At 41.0% G+C, this 22,978-nt stretch overlaps 1 protein-coding gene across 7 annotated transcripts in view; it reads left to right on the top strand.

Annotated features, from left to right (window-relative positions):
• SPAG9 (sperm associated antigen 9) overlaps nt 1-22,978 on the top strand; it is a 163,630-nt gene that overhangs the window by 23,705 nt on the left and 116,947 nt on the right. For all 7 annotated transcript variants that reach the window (XM_033183522.1, XM_033183524.1, XM_033183523.1 and 4 more), the window contains exon 2: nt 13,400-13,520. In XM_033183522.1, coding sequence (XP_033039413.1) covers nt 13,400-13,520 — 121 coding nt within the window. The remainder of the gene's footprint in view (nt 1-13,399; nt 13,521-22,978) is intronic.

Below are 22,978 nucleotides of genomic sequence, written 5' to 3'. Positions count from 1 at the left end.
AACAATTACTCTTTAATAATATTTAATACTTAGTAAGTGTTCACATTTCCCTAATTGTCTCATAAATGTAGTTTTGTAGTTGGTTGTTTTCAATCAGTATCTAAACAAGAGAGTCTACACATTTATACTGGATTCAATATGTCTCAAGTTTCTCTTTATATATAATGGTTCTTTTTTTCTTTTTTCCCACTTGACATTTATTGTAGAAGAAACCAAATTATTTGTGTTAAAATTTTTTCACATTTTGGACTTGGGAGGATTACATCCTTTGAGTGTTATTTAATATGGTCTTCAATCCTGTCTTATTTCTTAAAAAAAATTACATTTAAAAACAATTACATTTAACTAATTATTTAATATAATATCTTGATGGACACTTAATAAGTCAGCCTTTTATTTGATATATTTTAGACAAGTTCTGTCGTCAAAGTATTTAAATGGCTATTCTTTTTCTTTTCTTTTTTCTTCTGCATCTTTATTCCAACAAGCAACAACCTCTAGGGAATTTTTTTTTTTAAACTTTGGGAGCTTGTCTTTTCAAAGTATTCATTTGTTTTTCGCCAGAACAGTGGGGCGAAACAGTCCCTATAAGCCATCTGGACTTGAAAGCATTTTGCTTCATCACAAAGCTTACTCTTTTTAGATCCTGACATAAGTCTGTATTGTCCACTGATTTTTTTTTAAAACAATGTCTAGTTGCTCCCAGGAGAGTTGTCTGAAGTCACTTCACTGTTGTTGCTGGCCTGTTAGTTATTGAAAGGGAAGAGGGGTATTTAGTGAAGATGTGTTATTATACATGCTGAAAAAGCTCATTCACAGGCCCTTAATGCCCCTAGCTTTTAAAAAAAAGTATTTATGTGTGTGAGAAAAACAGAGAAAAGGGGAAGAGTATGTGTGTTTTATACCAACATACCTGAGTGATCTGACAAATTCTTGTGCTGAGAAGGCTCGCTGGAATTTCCAGGAGTAATATGGTTTTATAATTTGCCAAAAAAAAACACCAAAAAACAAACAAATAAAAAAAATTCTGCCCCTCTCCTGCCACGATTTTGCTGTTGGCCTAACTCTATCATGATTATTCTAAGGTTTGCCAAGTGTAGCAGAGGATGACCAACTTTATAAAGTAATGCCGCTGGCAATCAATTAAGTCACATTAAATCAGTAATGACTATCGTAGACTTTTTATGAGCATTCATTTCCTTTTTTTTTTTTTTTTTTTGGATACCGGTCTTGATCTGTCGCCCAGGCTCGAGTGCAGTGGCGCATTCTCAGCTCACTGCAATCTCTGCCTCCTGGGCTTGGTGATCCCTTCCCACCTCAGCCTCTGAGTAGCTGGTACTACAGGTGCACACCACTACACCAGGCTAATTTTCGTGTTTTTCGTGGAGACAAGGTTTCATCATGTTGCCCAGGCTGGTGTCGAACTCCTGAGCTTGAGTGAGCAGCCCTCCTTGGCCTCCCAGAGTGCTGGGATTATACAAGCTTGAGCCACCGTGCCTAGCCTGTGCTTTTTCTTGTTCATGTATATAATTTCAGTGTGGTTACTTATATACAGACTTGAACTATGTGAATGTTAAAAGTTTCATTTCATGTTCAGAGTTTGAAATGTTACCGTTTCATTTCAGAAAGTCTTCAGAAATCCTGTTATATGCAAACCTGACTGAGCTGTAAACCAATGTTGTGCTGTTATCCTATGTAGGTATTACCTAGGCAGTAACAGAAATATAAGTTGTCTCTTACCAGCCTTAACCTCAAATTAGGTGACTGTTGAATTATGCAAGATCTTCTGCAAATCCATCTTTTTTATAAAATGCAATTACCCATGATTAAGACCTTTCATCTTCTGTTAAATTTCAATCAATAGAACACAGGGCTCTCTTGTAACCTATTACATTTCCCAGTACCTTGGAATATTTAAAACAGGAGGGGCTCAAGTTGTGTTTTGAAAAGATGGATGGATGAATGTAATCTTTTTTTTTTTTTGAGATGGAGTCTTGCTTTGTTGCCCAGGCTGGAGTGCAGTGGCGGGATCTCGGCTCACTGCAATCTCCGCCTCCCAGGTTCAAGCAATTCTCCTGCCTCAGCCTCACCAGTATCTGGAATTACAGGCACTTGCCACCATGCCTGGCTAATTTTTGTATTTTTAGTAGAGATGGAGTTTCACTGTGTTGGCCAGGCTGGTCTTGAACTCCTTACCTCATGATCTGCCCGCCTCTGCCTCCCAAAAGTGCTGGGATTACAGGCTTGAGCCACCGCGGAACCTTATTTGTCTTTTTACTCCCTTTGTGAATCAGAGAGATTCTCAACTTATTCTTTGGTTTATAGTTTACCTTTACATCGACTCAAATTTTAATAGTGAATTGTGGTTACCTGGGCATGCCATGATCTTTAGACCTTTGCATGTGCTGTGTGACCTCTGCCTGGAATGTCTTTATCTCAGTAAAAGTTTTACACAAGCCATTCCTTTTAGAGTAAGCTAAAATTACTTCTCTCTTTTTAAAAAAATAGTATATATGGCCGGGCGCAGTGGCTCACACCTGTAATCCAGCACTTTGGGAGGCTGAAGCAGGTGGATCACCTGAGGTCAGGAGTTTGAGACCAGCCTGGCCAACATGGCGAAACCCTGTCTTCTACTAAAAATACAAAAAAACAGCTGGGCGTGGTGGTGGGCACCTGTAGTCCCAGTCACTCGGGTGGCTGAGGCAGGGAGAATTGCTTGAATCTGGTAGGCAGATTGCAGTGAGTCGAGATCATGCCACTACATTCCAGTCTGGGTCACAGAGTGAGACTCCGTATCCAAAAAAAAAAAAAAAAAAAAAGTATATATATATATATACACACACATACACACACTTATATATATTGTAATTATATATATAATTTTATTTTATTTCAATAGTTTTTGGGTAACAGGTAGTTTTTTGTTACATGGATAAGTTCTTTAGTGATGATTTCCAAGATTTAGGTGTGCCTATCGACTTCCTTTTTTTTTTTTTTCTTTTTGTGAGACAGTTTCGCTCTTGTTGCCCAGGCTAGAGTGCAATGGCACAATCTCAGCTCACTGCAACCTCTACCTCTTGGGTTCAAGTGATTGTCTTGCCTCAGCCTCCTGAGTAGCTGGAATTACAGGCGCCCACCACCAGGCCCAGCTAATTTTTGTGTTTTTAGTAGAGACAGGGCTTCACCATGTTGGCTAGGCTGGTCTCGAACTCCTGACCTCAAGTAATTCGCCTGCCTTGGCCTCCCAAAGTGCTGGGATTATAGGTGTGAGCCATCGCGTCCGTGATTTCTCTCTGTGTGTGTGTGTGTGTGTGTGTGTGTGTTGTTGTTGTTGTTTTTGAGACAGAGTCTCCCTCTTGCTCAGGCTGGAGTGCAGTGGCACGATCTCGGCTCACTGCAACCTCTGCCTCCCGGGTTAAAGCGATTCTCCTGCCTCAGCCTCCTGAGTAGCTGGGACTACAGACACATGCCACCACACCTGGCTAATTTTAGTATTTTTAATAGATACAGGGTTGCACCATGTTGGCCAGAGTTGTCTCCATCTCTTAACCTCGTGACCCACCCGCCTTGGCCTCCCAAAGTGCTGGGATTACAAGTGTGAGCCACTGTGGCCCCTCCACCTTTTTTTTTTTTCTTTTTGAGACGGAGTCTCACTCTGTTGCCCAGGCTGGAGTGCAGTGGTGTGATCTCGGCTCACTGCAAGCTCCACTGACCAGGTTCACACCATTCTCCTGCCTCAGCCTCCCAAGTAGCTGGGACTACAGGCTCCACCACCACATCCGGCTAATTTTTTTGTATTTTTAGTAGAAACAGGGTTTCATCGTGTTAGCCAGGATGGTCTCGACCTCCTGACCTCGTGATCCGCCCTCGGCCTCCCAAAGTGCTGAGATTACAGGCATGAGCCACTATGCCTGGCCCCGACTTCCCTTTTTTAAAGTAGATTTAGTCACTTCTTCCTCTCTGCTTTCATTATAGCACTTAGCATGTTACATTGTCAATGTTTATGGTATGTCTTTGATGGCTCTCATACAGTGAGTACTCCGATTGGATGGGTGGGCAAAGAGTTTTAGTTTTATATTTAACATGTTATTTTATCTAAGAATAAATCTTATGAATGAAATCACCTAGTTTGTAGTAAATGTCATCATACTGCCTAACTGCCTAACATATGGAGAATAGGCATTGTGAATGGGTGTGTGACTTAACTATTACAACAACTTTTTCCTAGTCTCTTAAATATGACGAATTTTTCTTTGACTACAAAGTGACAGACTGGGGTGTTTCCTGTTTTTATGTTATCTCAGTTAGTTTGTGTGTTAAGTGGAAATTATAGAAGTAGAAAGCAGATATGTTTCTTTGAAGTAAATCAAGAAAGCTTTAAAAAGAGTATCAGGGCCGGGCATGGTTGCTCATGCCTATAATCCCAGCACTTTGGGAGGCTGAGGCAGGAGGATCACTTGAGCTCAGGAGTTCGAGACCAGGCTGGGCAACATGGTGAGACCTTGTCTCTACTAAAAATAAGAGATAAAAAGAATTTAGCTGGGTATAGTGGCACGTGCCTGTAGTCCCAGCTACTCAGAAGGCTGAGGTGGGAGGATCGCTTGAGCCCAGGAAGTTGAGGCTGCAGTGAGCCATGATTGCACCACTTCACTTCCAGCCTGGATGACAGAACAACACTTCATCTCTAAAAAATAAATAAATAAAAATTAAAAATTAAATTAAAAAATAAAGAAGGTCAGCGATGCTTGTACTATACAAATCGAGTAATGAGGTTCAGCAGAACTCATGTGCTACCAGCCCAACTAAGATCTCTGAACGTAGAAGGGAAGCGGAAAGCCCTGTTGGATAACTTTCTTTTTAGTGTAAACCATGCCACTTATTGCCTAAATATTTTATTGATAGTATGAAAAGGTTAGGTATACAGAGAAAGAAACTATTCTCATTACTTCCCTTATGCTGTACCTCCAACCCTCACCCAGGAAAAAAGAGGACTCTTATTAGGACCATGAATCCAAACGTTCTTCTGCCAAGAGCTGTGTTTTGGCATCTGTTTGAATTTCATGACACCGTCTCTGTTTCTATTCCAGTTTTCTCATTCTTAAATTCTTATATCAATGTTTCTCACTTTCACGTGGTTGCTAATTGCTATATAGAACTACGCCATTTCTGAAGTATTTTTGTAATTATGAGTGTTCTGCTTTCTGAGCTATTCCACCTTACAGCAACTTGTGTTCATGAGGTTACCTATATTGTCAGTGGTATTTCTCAAAACAATGGCCCAAAACTAGACTATTTGATGGATATTTTTCTCGGATAGCAATTTAGAAACTTCCAGTGACTTGTTACTTTTTCTTGATTCTTGATTATTCTTTGAAAGTTAGCATTAGGCCAGGTGCGGTGGCTCAAGCCTGTAATCCCAGCACTTTGGGAGGCTGAGACGGGCGGATCACGAGGTCAGGAGATCGAGACCATCCTGGTGAACACGGTGAAACCCCGTCTCTACTAAACAAATACAAAAAACTAGCTGGGCAAGGTGGCGGGCGCCTGTAGTCAGTCCCAGCTACTCGGGAGGCTGAGGCAGGAGAATGGCGTAAACCCTGGAGGCGGAGCTTGCAGTGAGCCGAGATCGCGCCACTGCACTCCAGCCTGGGTGACAGAGCGAGACTCTGTCTCAAAAAAAAAAAAAAGAAAGTTAGCATTACATTTATCCTACTAGGCTTTCAATGCCCTGTGTAAGCTATTAAGGATGTCTTATCAGAACTGAGGAATATTTATTTTAGATGCATATTAATGATTAGCATTTTATTTCTTATTTTATTATTTTATTTATTTTTTTTTTGAGACGGAGTCTCACTATCACCCAGGCTGGGGTGCAGTGGCTCCATCTTGGCTCACTGCAACCTCTGCCACCCAGATTCAAGTGATTCTCCTGCGTCAGCCTCCCGAGTAGCTGGGATTACACACACCTGCCACTATGCCCAGCTAATTTTTGTATTTTTAGTAGAGACTGAGTTTCATCTTGGCCAGGTTGGTCTTGAACTCCTGACTACCCACCTTGGCCTCCCAAAGTGCTGGGATTACAGGCGTGAGCCACCGTGTGGGCCATTTTATTTTATTTTATTTTTGGAGACAGAGTCTTGCTCCATCGCCCAGGCTGAAGTGAAGTGGTGGGATGTCAGCTCATTGCAGCCTCCACCTCCTGGGTTCAAGATATTCTTGTGCCTCAGCCTCCTGAGTAGCTAGGACTACAGGCACATGCCACCACGCCTAGCTAATTTTTTTTTTAATCATGTTTTTAGTTGAGATGGGGTTTCACCATGTTGCTCAGGCTGGTCTCAAACTCCTAAGCTCAGGCAATCTGTCCACCTCAGCGTCCCAAAGTGCTAGGAGTACAGGAATGAGCCACTGCACATGGCTGTGATTAGCATTTTAAATGAGGATGGCAGCTGTACGTTTCCAAACCAAGACTCAATACACATTTAAAATTGGGATTTTCAGCCGGGTGTGGTGGTTCACACCTGTAATCCCAGCACTTTGGGAGGCCGAGGCAAGCAGATCACCTGAGGTCAGGAGTTTGAGACCAGCCCAGCCAATATGGTGAAACCCTGTCTCTACCAAAAATACAAAAATTAGCTGAGTGTGGTGGCACATGTCTGTAATTACAGCTACTCCAGAGGCTGAAGCACGAGAACTGCTTGAACCCAAGGGGTGGAGGTTGCAGTAAGCTGAGATTGCACCACTGCACTCCATCCTGGGCAACAGAGTGAGATTCTCTGTCTCAAAAAAAAAAAAGATAAAATTGGGATTTTCAAGACAATAAAAAATTATTTCTACAAAATCAACATCAACAATGTTTATAAATGGGGAAAAATCCTGCTTGATTTCTTTTAGAATTTGAAGATGCACTGATGAATGTATATAGCTTTGAGTTTTAAATATTTATCTTTGTGGGTATAAGATCTGTTTTCACAATATACTCAAAAGAGTTTATGATTCCAAGAAGTTTAAGAGCTGCTTGGAACAAGAAAGGAGAAAATGTACATACGTTTGTGAAAAACAGCATTCCATTTTGTAATCTCTAAGTTTATCTAATTTGTTTGAAGGAAAGGACTCAAAGTATGTATTTGCTTTGGAATATTTTTATTACTGCTCATACTTTCCTATGTAAGGAAACTAAAGAAACGAGATTTCTCTTTGGAGATAATAGCCTTGCCAATCCAAGACCTATTACATCACTTAAAAAAAAATCTCTTTTTCTCTCTGTCATATTTATTTAAAATGATATAGATAAGAAGCCTCAGTAATCATAATAAAATGTGAAAAAATCTGAAACTTGAATCATCTAGGTAGGTCTTTTTGGAATTGTCGTATTCTGTGGTATCCATCTTCTGAAGCTGACCTTTGTCGCTAAGCAACAAAGCAGATGTGAAACTGTGTGTCCCTTTCTCCTATTAGGCAGAAAGAAGTTGTAAATAAGCAAAATAGTGGTAAAATTGTTTGGTAGCAGTTTAGTAGCACAATATCTTCATAATGCTGTATGCTTTTTAAAATAGCATTTTGTCCATAGCGCAAAAAGTGCCTAAGATAAGAATTTCTGGGCTGGGTGCGGTGGCTTATGCCTGTAATCCCAGCTCGGCCTCCCAAAGTGCTGGAATCACCTGAGGTCAAGGGTTTGAGACCAGCCTCACCAACTTGGTGAAACCACATCTCTACTAAAACTACCAAAATTAGCCAGGCATGGTGGCTTATGCCTGTAATCCCAGCTTCTTGGGAGGCTGAGGCACGAGAATTGCTTGAACCTGGGAGGTGGAGCCTGCAGTGTGCCGAGATCATGCCACTGTACTCCAGCCTGGACAACAGAGCCAGACTCCATCCCAAAAAAAACCAACCAAACAAAAAAGCAAAATAGTGGTAAAATTTTTTGTTAGCAGTTTAATAGCACAGCATCTGAAGTGTTTCTTGGTAAACATAATGCTGTATGTTCTTTAAAACAGCATTTTATCCATAACACAAGAGGTGCCTAATATAAGAATTTCTGGACTGGGTGCAGTGACTCACGCCTGTAATCCCAGCACTTTGGGAGGCCAAGACAGGCAGATCGCTTGATGTCAGGAGTTCGAGACCATCCTGGTCAACATGGTGAAACTCTGTCTCTACCAAAAATACAAAAAAACTTAGCCAGGCATGGTAGCCCATGTCTGTGATCCCAGCCACTCAGAGGCTGAGGCAGGAGTATTGCTTAAAGCCAGGAGATGAAGGTTGCAGTTAGCTGAGATGGCACCACTGCACTCCAACCTGGGTGACAGAGCAAGACTCCATTAAAAAAAAAAAAATTGTTTCTTTTTGGTTACTTTCCCAGATATAGTAGTTAAGTTAGCCAAGGGAGCATCATTTTCAAAGCAGGCCAAAAAATAATAATTACGTTTTCCTATTAATTGTTAGTCTTTGCTTATATATCCAGGTAAAATGTTGAAATAACTTACTCAGACTTCATAGTTTCTGCTTTTCTATTTAATGTAACCTTATATCATCTGCTTGCATTCAGTTGTAGCCAGTGAACACTTGGAAGGCAGGGCTAGTTGGATACTCATAGTCATGTTCCCTGTGCCTGGTACATAGTAAGTAGTCAGTAGATGTTTCTTGAATGAATGAATGAATGATTAATAGTTTGCCTCTTTTCCTATATTTACTGTGACCTTTACTTTTCTTATATATGGTCATCTTTTGAATATTCTGAAAAATAAACAATGACTTGATTTCCCCAGAAGTCCCACAAATATGAAATGTTTTCATAGAAATGTATAGCGTAGAGGTGCTAAAATTGGGGTTTGTGGAAGGAACTACAGTGTCTCTAAGCCCCCTGAGAAAAATAGGTGGCATTTGACATGGGTGGGGGCATTTTTTTCTAGGGAAATATGGTTCATAGATGGATCAAATTTCCAAATTGGTCTTTGGATCCCCTAATGATTAAGAACCAACATTACAGAGTTTGTGGGTTCCAAGCTTCAAAGATCAGGAAAGTTAAACATGGTGGCTCACACGTGTAGTCCCAGCTACTCTGGAGGCTGAGGCAGGAGGGTTGCTTGAGCCCAGGAGTCTGAGGCCGGCAGTTCAGCAGTTGTAGACCAGCCTGGCAACATAGTGAGACCTACATTTTTTTTTTTTTTTTGGAGATGGAGTCTTGCTCTGTCGCCCAGGCTGGAGTGCAGTGGCCGGATCTCAGCTCACTGCAAGCTCCGACTCCCGGGTTTACGCCATTCTCCTGCCTCAGCCTCCCGAGTAGCTGGGACTACAGGCGCCCACCACCTCGCCCGGCTAGTTTTTTTTTGTATTTTTTAGTAGAGACGGGGTTTCACTGTGTTAGCCAGGATGGTCTCGATCTCTTTGACCTCGTGATCCGCCCGTCTCGGCCTCCCAAAGTGCTGGGATTACAGGCTTGAGCCACTGCGCCCGGCCGAGACCTACATCTTAAAAAAAAAAAAAGAGGCAGGAGAATCACTTGAACCCGGGAGGCAGAGATTACAGTGAGCTGAGATGGTACCAGTGCACTCTGGCCTGGGGGACACAGCGAAACTCAGTCTCAAAAAAAGAAAACCAACTCAAGCTTATGTAAAAAAGGAATTTATTGGATTTTGTAACTGAAAAAAACAAAAAACACTGGGAAAATTCTGGATCCAGGAATCCTGGGTACAAATAGTATCTTGAATTAAAGTTTTTCTCGCCCTTGCTCTTTTTCTCTATATTGGCTTTAGTCTCAGGCCTGCTCTTCTCTATGCTGGAAAGAGATGTCAGTCTGCAGCCTAGGCCTGCTAGGTTTTTAGAGAGGACTCTGATCAGTCTGGTTCAAGTCCTGTGCCTACCTCTAGGGAGATGGAGTCATCACCAATCAAATTACATGGACTGAATATAATTAGCATGAAACTGGAGATAGAAGGTTCCCCAAAGGAACGTAATGTATGTAGACAAAAAAACAAACCAAACCAAACCAAACCAAAACAAAACAACAACCCAGTGTCCTCTGCAGTGATTGAAAAGTTTGAGGACAGTTAAAATAGGTAATAGACTGACAATTTCATATTAAAACTAGGATATATTGTAGTGATACCTAAGTTTTTGGTGAATTATAAATTTTTCTATAAGGGTTTCAGTTTTTTTAACTTGGAAAATTTTCTTCATTTACTCATTTGTTTAATGAATATTTGAGAACCCGCTATCATCATTCTTTGCACTGGGTATACAGCAGTGAACAAAAAAAAAATTCCTGAATTCATGGAACCCATGTTCCAGTGAGGACAGACAAGTAATAAGTAACGTCAATTACTAAAATAGTTAGCATGTTGGATGAGGTTAAGTACTCTAAAGAAAATAAACAGGGAGGAGAGATAGGGAGTAGGTATCACAGTTTTTTTTTTTTTTTTTTTTTTGAGACAGAGTCTCGCTCTGTTGCCCAGGCTAGAATGTAATGCAGTGGCACGATCTAGGCTCACTGCAACCTCCGCCTCCTGGGTTCAAGCAATTCTCTTGTCTCAGCCTCCCAAGTAGCTGGAATTACAGGCGTGCACCACCATGCCTGGCTAATTTTTGTATTTTTAGTAGAAATGGGGTTTCAGTGTTGGCCAGGCTGGTCTCAAACTCCTGACCTTAAGTGATCCACCTGCCTTGGCCTCCCAAAGTGCTAGGATTACAGGCATGAGCCACTGTGCCTGGCCTGGTATTGCAGTTTTAAATAGGATGGCCAAAGAAGGCTTCACCAAGAAGGTGACATTTGAACAAAGATGTGAAGGAAGTAAGTAGAGAGCAAGCCGTTTGGATATCTGGAAGAAGAAACTTCTAGGTAGTAGGAAGCAGGTGCTAAGGCTTGAAGTGTTGGAGGAACTGCATGGAGACTGGAATCAGAATGGGAAGGAGAGGAGGGTAGAAAGAGAAGTAGGAGATGATGTCAAAGAAGAGAATGGTGGAAGCATATTGTGTAGATCCTTAGAGGCTATGGTAAAGAATGTAAACCACTAGAGCGTTTTGAGCAGAGGAGTAAATTGTTTTTACATTTTTTTTTTTTGAGACAGAGTTTTGCTCTTTTTGCCCAGGCTGGAGTGCAATGGCGTGATCTCGGCTCACCGCAACCTCCGCCTCCTGAGTTCAAGCAATTCTCCTGCCTCAGCCTCCCAAGTAGCTGGGATTACAGGCATGCACCACCAGGCCCGACCAATTTTATATTTTTAGTAGAGATGGGGTTTCTCCATGTTGTTCAGGCTGGTCTTGAACTCCTGACCTCAGGTGATCAGCCTGCCTCGGCCTCTCAGAGTGCTGGGATTATAAGCGTGAGCCACCGCTCCTGGCCTACTTTCTTTCCTTTTTTTTTTTTTTTGAGAGGGGGTCTTGTTCTGTTGCCCAGGCTGGAGTGCAGTGGCATGATCTCAGCTTACTGTAACCTCTATCTTCTGGGTTCGAGCGATTCTCCTGCCTCAGCCTCCCCAGTAACTGGGATTACAGGAGCCTGCCACCACGCCCAGCTAATTTTTATTATTTTATTTATGTATTTTTGAGACAGAGTCTCGCTCTATCACCCAGGCTGGAGTGCAGTGGTGCGATCTAGGCTCACTGCAAGCTCCGCCTCCCGGGTTCCCGCCATTCTCCTGCCTCAGCCTCCTGAGTAGCTGGGACTCTAGGCGCCTGGCACCATGCCTGGCTAATGTTTTTGTATTTTTAGTAGAGACGGGGGTTTCACCATGTTAGCCAGGATGGTCTCGATCTCCTGACCTCTAGATCTGCCCACCTCGGCCTCCCAGAGTGCTGGGATTACAGGTGTGAGCCACCGCACCCGGCCTCACCTAGCTAATTTTTCTATTTTTAGTAGAGATCGAATTTCACCATGTTGGCCAGGCTGGCTGACTTTCTTTTTAAAGAATCCTCCTAGATCCTCTAGAATATATTGTAGAGGGGTAGGGTGGAAGTAAGGAGACTAATTAGGAGACTTTCACTGTTGCAGTAATCCAGGTATTAGATGATGGTGGCACACACCAGGATGGTGGTGGAAATGATGAAAAGCGGTCAGATCTGTAGGTAGATTTGCTGATGGATTGGATATGTGAGGTACTAGAGAAACAGAAGAGTCAAAGCTGACTCCAGTGTTTTGGTCCTGAGCAACTGACCACAATAATTTAATGAGCTAGAGAAGACCAGGAGAGGAGCAAGTTTTCACATGCTCAATTTAAGATACTTTTTTTTTTTTTTGAGATAGAGTCTTGCTCTGTAGCCCAGGCTGGAGTGCAGTGGCACGATCTCAGTTCACTGCAACCTCTACCTCCCGGGTCTCGCTTCAAGCAGTTCTCCTGCCTCAGCCTCCCAAGTAGCTGGGATTACAGGAACGCGCCACCATGCCCAGCTAATTTTTGTATTTTTAGTGGAGATAGTGTTTCAGCGTGTTGGCCAGACTGGTCTTGAACTCCTGATCTCATGATCTGGTCGCCTTGGCCTCCCGTAGTGCTAGGATTACAGGCGTGAGCCACCACGCCCAGCCTTAGGATGCTTTTTAGACATCCAGTTGAAATTGTCTAGTAGGCAGTTGGACATAAAAATCTGGAATTCAGGTCTGGGCTAGAGATAGAAATTTGGAAGTTGTCAGCATGTAGTTCATACTTAAAGCCATGAAACTGGATGCGATCACTAGGGAATAAGTGTAAACAAGGAAGTGAAGATGTGTCCCAGGACAGAGCGAGAAGTTGGGGAGAAAAGGAGGTGCTACCAAAGAAGACCAAGAACCAGCAGCAAACAAGAAAATATCCTAGTAGCCAAATTAAAAAAAAAAAAGTTTTAAGGAGAGAGCGATCACTTACTTGTCAGATGTTGCTGATACAACAATCAAGATGAAGACCAAGATTTAATGATTGCACTTAGTGTTACTGTCGTTGATGAGAACAGGTTTGGTAAGTCAGATTTGAGTGGTGGAGTTATTCCTAGAACACATCCTTTTCTTAGGAATTTAAACTCCATGGTTCAGGTGAATCTATGACTTAATCACACAACCATTTAACAAATATTTATTGAGTATTCCATCATTCTTTTGTTCTCTGTTGTACATATTATAGATTTTTAAATTGTCCGAAAATCAAGATGCATATGCAAGTATACAAAAGGGTTTATATATTAGGAAGATATATATATCATATGGAATGCCTATAATATGAAGTGGAAACACCTTAATTATTTTATTTTTTTCTTCTATATTTGGGAGCTTTTTAAAACTTAATTTTTATAGAAAAACTAAAAATCAACCCAAGTTCATAATTCTGAGATCTAAGTAGTTAATACCTAATTGTGATTATTGATTCCAAGAAATACAGGAGTTGAAAATGTAACGTTTAATTTCTCTGATGAAATTTATATTGTTCTTCTTTATTAGAAATTCATTGAATTTGAAGACTCTCAAGAACAGGAAAAAAAGGACTTACAGACCCGAGTGGAATCTTTAGAATCTCAAACAAGACAACTTGAGCTCAAAGCAAAAAACTATGCTGACCAGAGTAAGTAAAACATTTCTTCTCATAAGTACACTAAAGACTGGGCTTGGCCACGCGTGGTGGCTCATGCCTGTAATCCCAGCACTTTGGGAGGCCAAGGTGGGAGGATCACTTGAGGTCAGCCTGGTCAACATGGTGAAACCCTGTCTCTACTAAAAATACAAAAATTAGCTGGGCATGGTTGTGCGCACCTGTAATCCCAGCTACTTGGGAGGCTGAGGCATGAGAACCATTTGAACCTGGGAGGCGGAGGCTGCAGTGAGCCAGGATGGTGCCACTGTACTCCAGCCTGAGCAACAGAATGAAACTGTGTTCCCCCTCCCCCCCCCCGCCAAAAAAAAGAGTGGGCTCTAATGGTGCAATGACTCATCCTGAAATTTGACTAAGGTTCTAAATACAAACTTGGAATTGTCATCCCAGACTGGAGTGAGACCTAGGAACTAGGGTTAGTTCTTTATTTACATTTTCACATGGTGCCCATGTATGCAGAAGTAACTAAACCTGTCAGACTCAACTTCTTCAGTTTAGCTCTCAGCCTTTGTTTGCAGGTAACGTTATGCTGTAACCATTATGCAAGTGTGTGCGTGTGGATCATTTCCTCTTAATTTTGACCAAGTACACAAAGTTCCATTTTTTCTGTTTTGCTTTGAAATGTAAAAATGTAAGATAAACTTACAGCTTTGAAGTATGTATTTAAAAATGACCTAAGCATGTAGTTAGATACTAGAGAAAAAATACTGAATCCTCTTTTTTGCTCCTTTTTAATGGAAAAGTGGGGCCATTTGGGGGAACAGAACTTCATTTTTCAGAATCATTTTATTTTTAATATAATTTCATGTTTTCTTGGTTTTTAAAATTATTGTTTCAAACCTCAAGGTTGATTTTCCCCTTTTGGCTAATAAAAACAGACCTAATTAAGTCAAAATTAGAAAAAAAAAAAAAAGGTGAGAAACTTTATGGCCTATTTTCATGTCTGATATAGGTAAGCAGACAGTTCTCTGCCTTTCTCTCCCAGCATTGTAAACTTTCAGAATCCTAGGGAGCAAAGGATGGCCAGGTAGCTACCCTATCCACATTACTCCTTAAGACTACATAGTGACACCAACTATAAAGGTACAGCCATTCATGATGGAAAGCCTTTGCCAGCAGTCTTGGAGCGTGTGTGAGAACTGACTGTTCTCTCTCTAGTACTCTGGAAAGATGGAATAGAGCTAAATTAAAACCCCTAGAAATCTGGAGTTCAAGTATTCTAGAATTCAAGGAGAGCTCAAGTGGCTATTAAGCAGATGTCCTAGAAGAGGGCCAATGGATGTTTGGTAACAGAAGCCAACTTTAGCGAGACAAAATGAGCCACGTGTCATGCTTTGTGTTTTTAGACTTGTGGATACCCAGAGTTGTTGGATACCTTTGTTAACATTGAATACATTGAGTGACTTCTGTGATTTCTACCACAGAAGTTTGAGGTTGGCTGGGTGTGGTGGCTCACAGCTGTAATCCCAACACTTTGGGAGGTGAAGGTGGGAGGATTGCTTGAGCCTTGGAGTTTGAGACCAGCCTGAGCAGGATAGCGAGATCCTGTCTTTACGATAAAAAAAAATTAAGAAAACGAGGCCAGGTGCCATGATTCACACTTGTAATCCCAGCACTTTGGGAGGCTGAGGCATGCAGATTGCTTGAGCTCAGGGGTTCGAGACCAGCCTGGGCAACATGGTGAAACCCCATCTCTACCAAAAATACAAAAATTAGCTGGGTGTGGTGGTGCACACTTGTAGTCCCAGCTATTTGAGAGGCTGAGGTGGGAGGATCGCTTGAGCTTAGGAGGTGGAGGTTGCAGTGAGCTGAGATTGCGCCACTACACTCCAGGCTGAGTGAGACCCTGTCTCAAAAGAAGAAAAAAATTTGAAGTCTGCATGATGTGACTCCACAGGGCATCCACTAATATAGCACTGGAGTCGCATTACTATAAGTACCAACTCATCTGGAGAAATGGTCTTGTGGCAGTTGCAAGCTTTTGGTACATTTCAAAAGTTGAGCCTTTTCTGTTCAAGAAAGAAAATTTAATTATTGAATGTAATATTTAAATCCTAATTTGATCGTACTTTTTTAAAGATAGAGACAAGGCCAGGCATGGTGACTCATGCCTGTAATCTCAGCACACCATTGCACTCGGCCTGGGCAACGAGAGTGAAGCTCTGTCTTAGATTAGATAGATAGATAGATAGATAGATAGATAGACAGACACACACACACACACACAAGCACACACACACACACGCACACACACGCACACACACACACACACACACACACGATCTCATTATGTTGCCCAGGCTGGTCTTGCACTTCTGGGCTCCAAAGTGCTGGGATTTCAGACATGAACCACTATGTCTGGCCTGAAGGGGTTAGATAATATTTTAGAACCAAACACTAAAGACACAGTTGACAGACTCAGCCTACCTTTCATTGTTTTACGTATTAAGTTTTCTTGTTAATATCTGTAGGGTACCAAGTTTTCTTTCTGTTTTTTTTTTTTGGTTTTTTTTTTTTTTTTTTGAGACAGAGTCTTGTTCTATCACCCAGGCTAGAGTGCAGTGGTGTGATCCTGGCTCACTGCAACCTCCGCCCCCTGGGGTCAAGCGATTCTCCTGCCTAAGCCTCCCAAGTAGCTGGGACTACAGGCATGCGCCACTATGCCTGGCTAATTTTTGTATTTTTAGTAGCGATGGTATTTCACCATGTTGGCCAGGCTTGTCTCAAACTCCCAACCTCAGGTGATCCACCTGCCTCAGCCTCCCAAAGTACTAGGATTACAGGCGTGAGCCACCGTGCCCAGCCTGGGTACCAAGTTTTCAATAAGAAATTATTATTATTTATTGTTTGAAACTGGATCTCAGTCTGTCTAATCTGTCTAACACGTGCAGTGGCAGGATCTCCACTCACTGTGACTTACGCTTCCTGGGCTCAATCGATCCTCTAGCCTCAGCCTCCTGAGTAGCTGGGACTATGGTCATAAGCCACCATGCCTGGCTGATTTTTGTATTTTTTGTAGAGGTAGGGTTTCGCTATGTTGCCCGGGCTGGTCTGCTATGTTGCCCAGGCTGGTCTTGAACTCCTAAGTTCAAAGCAGTCCACCCACCTCAGACTCCCAAAGTGCTGGCATTACAGGCATAAGCCACCTTGCCCAGCCTGAAAATTTTTTTTTTTTCTTTTTCTTTTTATTTTTTTCTTTTCGAAATGGAGTCTTGCTCTGTCGCCCAGGCTGGAGTGCAGTGGTGCGATCTCGGCTCACTGCAACCTCTGCTTCCCAGGTTCAAGTGATTCTCCTGCCTCAGCCTCCCGAGTAGCTGGGATTACAGCACCTGCCGTCACCCCCAGCTAGTTTTTTGTATTTTTAGTAGAGACGGAGTTTCACTGTGTTAGCCAGAATGGTCTTGATCTCCTGACTTCATGATCCACCCACCTCGGCCTGCCAAAGTGCTGGATCTTTTTCTTTTTTTCTTAGAGACAGAGTCTGGCTCTGTCTCCCAGACTGGAGTACAGTGACACGATCATAGCTCACTGAATCCTCAAACTCCCAGGCTCAAGTGATCCTGCCACCTCAGCCTCCCAAATAGCTGGAACTACAGGCATGAGCCACCATGCCTACCTAATTTTAAAATTTTTTGTAGAGACCGGGTTTTGTTATGTTGTTCAGGCTCGTCTCGAACTCCTGGTCTCAAGTGATCCTTGCACCTTGGCCCCCCAAAGTGCTGGGATTACAGGTGTAAGCTACTGTGCTCAATCAGAATTCCTTTTTTGACTTAGAAAGGAATTCCTTGTCTAAAATCCTTTTATGCATTAAGTTCTTGGCTTCTGTGATTAAAGGAAGAATTACCTTGTACTTGAAATTGCATTTTTGATATCAAAGTACCTTTAAAATGTCTCACACTCAAAAAAGCAGAAGATAGTGCTTTTTTTCACAAAAGTATCTAAGTGGAATGAATGACTAATTATTTCACATATATTAGCCCTTTTATTACTAAATTTAAAAAATCTGTTTCCTGATCCTTTCTAGTAAATGTAAACAAAACATAGTGGTTTCTTTTCTTTTATTTTTATTTTTATTTTTTTGAGATGGCGTCTGGCTTTTTTGCCCAGGCTGGAGTACAATGGCATGATCTTGGCTCACTGCAACCTCCACCTTCCAGGTTCAAGCGATTTTCCTGCCTCAGCCTCCCGAGTATCTGGAATTACAGGCACCTGTCATTACGCCTGGCTAATTTTTTTGTATTTGTAGAGACGGGGTTTCACCATGTTGGCCAGGCTGGTCTTGAGCTTCTGACCTCAGTTGATCCACCTGCCCTGGACTCCCAAAGTGCTGGGATTACAGGCATGAACCACTGTGCCCGGCCTAGTGGTTTCTTAATTAAGAGAGGTAATCAATTTAGGAGACTATTTGAGTATGTCAGTTTTTTTTTTTTCCATTGCCCCAGATTTGTTATCCAGTCCAGAGAGTCATACCTTTTTTGGAATTGTCATATTCTGTGGTATCTGTCTTCTCATTCCTCTCTCCAAAAGCATTAATTATGTTTTCCATTTTAATTTGAAGACTTTATAAAAATTAGATCATTTAAAAATAATTGACAATACTCTAGGGAGGGGAGGAAGAAATTCTTTATCAAGTATTTGATATTGTCTTGAGCTTAATTTGATCTGAAAACTTTATTTTTGTTATGAATATATTATCCTCCAAAGAATTTCTCCTCCTGGGAGTCTGCTGTTCCATTCTGAAATAAAGCTTGCTGTATAAAGAACAATTAAGGAACTTACAAACTGTGGTTAATCAACATTGACCATTCAGATGCACAAAGTTGATAACACGAAATCTTTTTCCATTAGCTGAGTCATTTTTTGAGCTGGACTCTTGCTCTGTCTCCCAGACTGGAGTGCAGTGGCACCATCTTGGCTCACTGCAAGCTCTATCTCCCGTGTTCAAGCAATTCTCATGCCTCAGCCTCCGGAGTAGCTGGGATTACAGGCATGTACTACCACACTCTGCTAATTTTTGTATTTTTAGTAGAGATGGGGTTTCACCGTATTGGCCAGGCTGGTCTCGAGCTCCTGACCTTGTGATCCGCCCACCTTGGCCTCCCAAAGTGTTGGGATTTCATGCGTGAGCCACCGCGCCTGGCCTGAGTCATCTTTTATTAATTAATGCTTTGGAACTTACTCACTTCTCCTGTTTTTGAGATCTTGCAGTCTTTTTCTCTTTTCTAGCAAATTATTTTCTTTTCTCTTCCTTCTTTTTTTTTTTTTTGTAAGCCTTAACTGGTGTAATATGAATTCTAAGTATATCTTAAATTTTCTTCGTAGTTTTTATTTCACCACACTTAAACATTCCCCCAGTTTTTCTGGGGGGAAATTATTTGACTGTTTTAAATTATTTGACTGTTTTTTCACTTTACCACCGTAGCTTTTTTTTTTTTTAATCTCCAATATGAATCAAAACTTCTTATTTTTAATTTTAAAAATTACTTATTTCTTAATTTTTTTGAGACATTCCAGCTCTATTGCCCAGGCTAGCATGCAGTGGTAGGATCATGGCTCACTATAGCCTCACCTTCCCAGGGTCAAGCAGTACTCTCACCTCATCCCCGAGTAGCTGTGACTACAAGCGCATGCCACCACGTGGCCAATTTTTTTTTTTTGAGACAGAGTCTTGCTCTGTTGCTCAGGCTGGAGTGCAGTGGTGCTATCTTGGCTCACTGCAAGCTCCACCTCCCGGGTTCACGCCATTCTCCTGCTTCAGTCTCCCGAGTAGCTGAGACTACATGCGCCCGCCACCACGCCTGGCTAATTTTTGCATTTTTTTTAAGTAGAGGTGGGGTTTCACCATGTTAGCCAGGCTGGTCTCGAACTCCTGACCTCAGGTGATCTGCCCACCTCGGCCTCCCAAAGTGCTGGGATTACACGCATGAGCCACCGTGCCCGGCCAAATTTTTGTATTTTTTGTAGAGCCAAGGTTTTGCCATGTTGCCCAGGCTGGTCTCAAACTCATAGACTCAACAATCTGCCTGCTTTGATCTCCCACATGTTGGGATTACAGGCATTAATCACTGCGCATAGTCTAAAGACTTCTTAGTTTTTAAAAAGGTGATGTAGGAAGTCATCTTTAAGTGTCATTAGTTCCCTATACTATTGGAAAACCAAGATTGGGAATGAGTGCTTTTTAAAAGATGAAAACAAATTTAAATAAATGTTATGTCAGGAGTTCACTAATTCTTGTTTGGTATAATAGAAAACAGATGATCTGGGCTATCTAATCTTAATATAACTGATTTTTTTTTTTTTTTTTGAGACAGAGTCTTGCTGTGTCACCCAGGCTGGAGTGCAGTGGCGCCATCTCAGCTCGCTGCAACTTCTGCCTCCCAGGTTCAAGCGATTCTTTCTGCCTTAGCCTGTTGAATAGCCGGGACTTCAGGCGTGTGCCACTACACCTGGCTAATTTTTGTATTTTAGTAGAGATGGGGTTTCATCCCTGTTGACCAGGCTGGTCTTGAACTCCTGACCTCAGGTGATACGCCCGCCTCGGCCTCCCAAAGTGCTGGGATTACTGGCGTGAACCAGCACACCCGGCCTGATTTTTTGGTTTTTAAATAAAATATGAGACCAGGTGCAGTGGCTCACGCCTGTAATCCCAACACTTTGGGAGGCCGAGGTGGGTGGATCACTTGAGGTCGGGAGTTCAAGATCTGTCTGGCCAACATAGGGAAACCCATCTCTACTAAAAATAAAAAAATTAGCTGGGCATGGTGGCGCTTGCCTGTAATACCAACTACTTGGAAGACGGAGGCAGGAAAATGCTTGAACCTGGGAGGCGGAGGTTGCAGTGAGCCAAAATCGAGCCACTGTCCTCCAGCCTGGGCAACAAAGCAAGACTCCATCTAAAACAAAAAAGAAAATATGAATTTTGTGATAAAGTAAATGTAACCCAACATTTATTTTAAAATAAACATTTATTTAGGGCCACTGAGATGACTGTTGGCAGTATCTGTAGTGGGAGGAGAGGTGGATACAGTTTTTTTGCTGAGTGCCATTTGTTTGAGTGCTGGATGATAACTAACTGTACCTTCTGTAGTTTTTGTGTTTATATTTGTACAGTGTGTTAGTGTCTTTAATTTTAAAAGACCGAGTTTGTCAATTCTTATGAACATATTTTAGGGCACATATCCCTTTTAAAAAATAGCCACAATGAAAATTCAAGTTCTGCTCTAAAGACTACTTCCTTTGTTAAAAGGGGAAATTTTGGTTAAAGTTATTTGCTATTTCAGAAGCAAGAAAAAGTAAAGAAATAGGAACTGAATTAAAAGACACACTTTATAGCTTTTGATAGTATGGAATCTATCACGTTGCATGATTTAACAATGTTGAGAAGTTGAGTCTATAATACATTTTTAAACAATTTTTGATCATGTTTGATTTTGGAGATTTCTGATTACTTTTCAAAATCTAAACCAATATAAGAAATATTTTTTACTTTTTCCAACATGAATAAAGGCTTTTTTAAAATGCTGTATATTATTCCTTATCTAGGAATAGCAATAATACTTCCTGTTAATTAATACGAACCTTAAGGAAAAGTCTGTAATTGATATTATGTGGAATAAGGAAGTTGTGAATTGAGAAAGCCTTGTTGGTGCTTTTCAAGTGTGTAAGGAGTGTAATCAACTTTGCTGTTCATAGTGTGACAGTAATAGGTCTTTGTCAGAAAGTACTTTTTATATTCATCGTCTCTGTTGTGTGTTGTGTATTTCTATCTTGTACGCCAAATATTATCTAAAATTTGAGTCAAGCAAGTATAGATATTTTAATACAGTTGAAAATATTAAACTAGTCCAGTATGCCTAGCATTCTGCCTAGGTGTGGTTGTGGTACACAAGAGTACGATATGGTCCTTGTGGTCAAAGAAATCGTAGTTTGGTGTGGGGAGGAAGGGGAAGATTATGTATATGGCCTACTAGTCTTTTTTCCCTATATATTATGTTTTTATATCATTGCAGTTGGAATGTATATTTAATTCATATCTTTTCCTTAACATTATCTTAAGTATTTTTCCTTGTTGTATAATCTTTGTTATTATTTTTTATGTCCACATAAATCCACCATCCAGAAGCTATGCCATCTATTAACAATTTTTGTTTTCCCTGAGGACTATGCTTTAGTTTTTCCTCTAATGAGAATTATTTAATGGCCACTGCATTTTTTACCATGGCAACCCAGAAACAGAACAAACGTTGAAATGCAACCATAACAACTAGTTTGAACCTTACCTGGTTGGCATATTTAAATTGTTTTTTTTCTTGATCCACGTTTTATACATGTATAATGAATATATTATGCTCTATTGTTAGCTATCTCAAATCCTTTGTGGAATGAAGAGGTGACTCAGGGTAAAATAAATGTAAGAAACTTAAAATACAAAAACCAAAAACTTCTGTTGGTTGGCTGGTCATTTTTCCTGGTATACTGAATCATATTGCAGTAAATATTTTTTTACATCTACAAGTTTTCCCTTCTGTTGGTAGTTTTCTTAGAATATATTTAAGGAAGTAGGTCAAGGAACTTTAGTGGTTCTTGGCATATACTAGTTTGGCCATTTCTAATGTGAATAGAATTGGAGAAGTAAGGGTTAGTAGCAAATTCCATTTTGCTTGTCATAACTTATGAATTTGAACCATTATTTACAACATATTAGCACACACAGCTGATATAGAATCATCTATTATTTGATTCTCTCTTAGGAAGCTTCTGTTACCCTCAGGCTTCTTGAATTTACAACAAGTTATTTTCCCTGAGTATAGAGCCATTGCCTTTTGTGGAGAAGATGAAAAGATTTAGATGGCAGTGATTTTTTTTTTTTTTTGAGTGGGTACTTCTTAATTTGGTGGCTATGTTTTTGGGGGGAGTACAGTTTTTTTTTTTTTTTTTTTGTAAGAGATGAGGGTCTAATTCCTGTGTTTAAGCGATCCTCCCACCTCAGCCCTCCTGGGTAGCTGAGATTACAGGCGCATGCCACTGCACCCATGGCTGTGATTTTAAGCTATTATATTTAGACTCTTCTTTAATTCCGCCCTTCCTTCTTTTAAATGAAAATTCATCTTTTTGAATTAAATGGAAAAATGTTGGCACTGAAGTGAAATGTATTAGATCCTTATACTCTGATGTTTCTACCCTTTTCGTCCCCCATATAACATTCCTTTGCTTTTTACATCTTGTATCAAGATCTTAGGCTAATAAAATACCTTCAAGCCTTCACTTTGAAACATTATTATGGGAAGGAAAACACTTCTTATTTCTTGGTCATAAGAATAAACACTCCACTAGGTAGAAAGTTGGGGGAGATATTAACATAAACAATAACATAATTTTTATTTTAAAGGAATAAGTGGCTTAAAACAGACCTTCAACACAAGGTGATTGAC

This window comes from Trachypithecus francoisi, unplaced genomic scaffold (assembly GCF_009764315.1).
Source record: "Trachypithecus francoisi isolate TF-2019V2 unplaced genomic scaffold, Tfra_2.0 Lachesis_group20, whole genome shotgun sequence".
Classification (NCBI taxonomy): Eukaryota; Metazoa; Chordata; class Mammalia; order Primates; family Cercopithecidae; genus Trachypithecus; species Trachypithecus francoisi.
The sequence above is the reverse complement of the archived record's forward strand: the minus strand, read 5'-3'. Positions and strand labels throughout refer to the sequence as shown.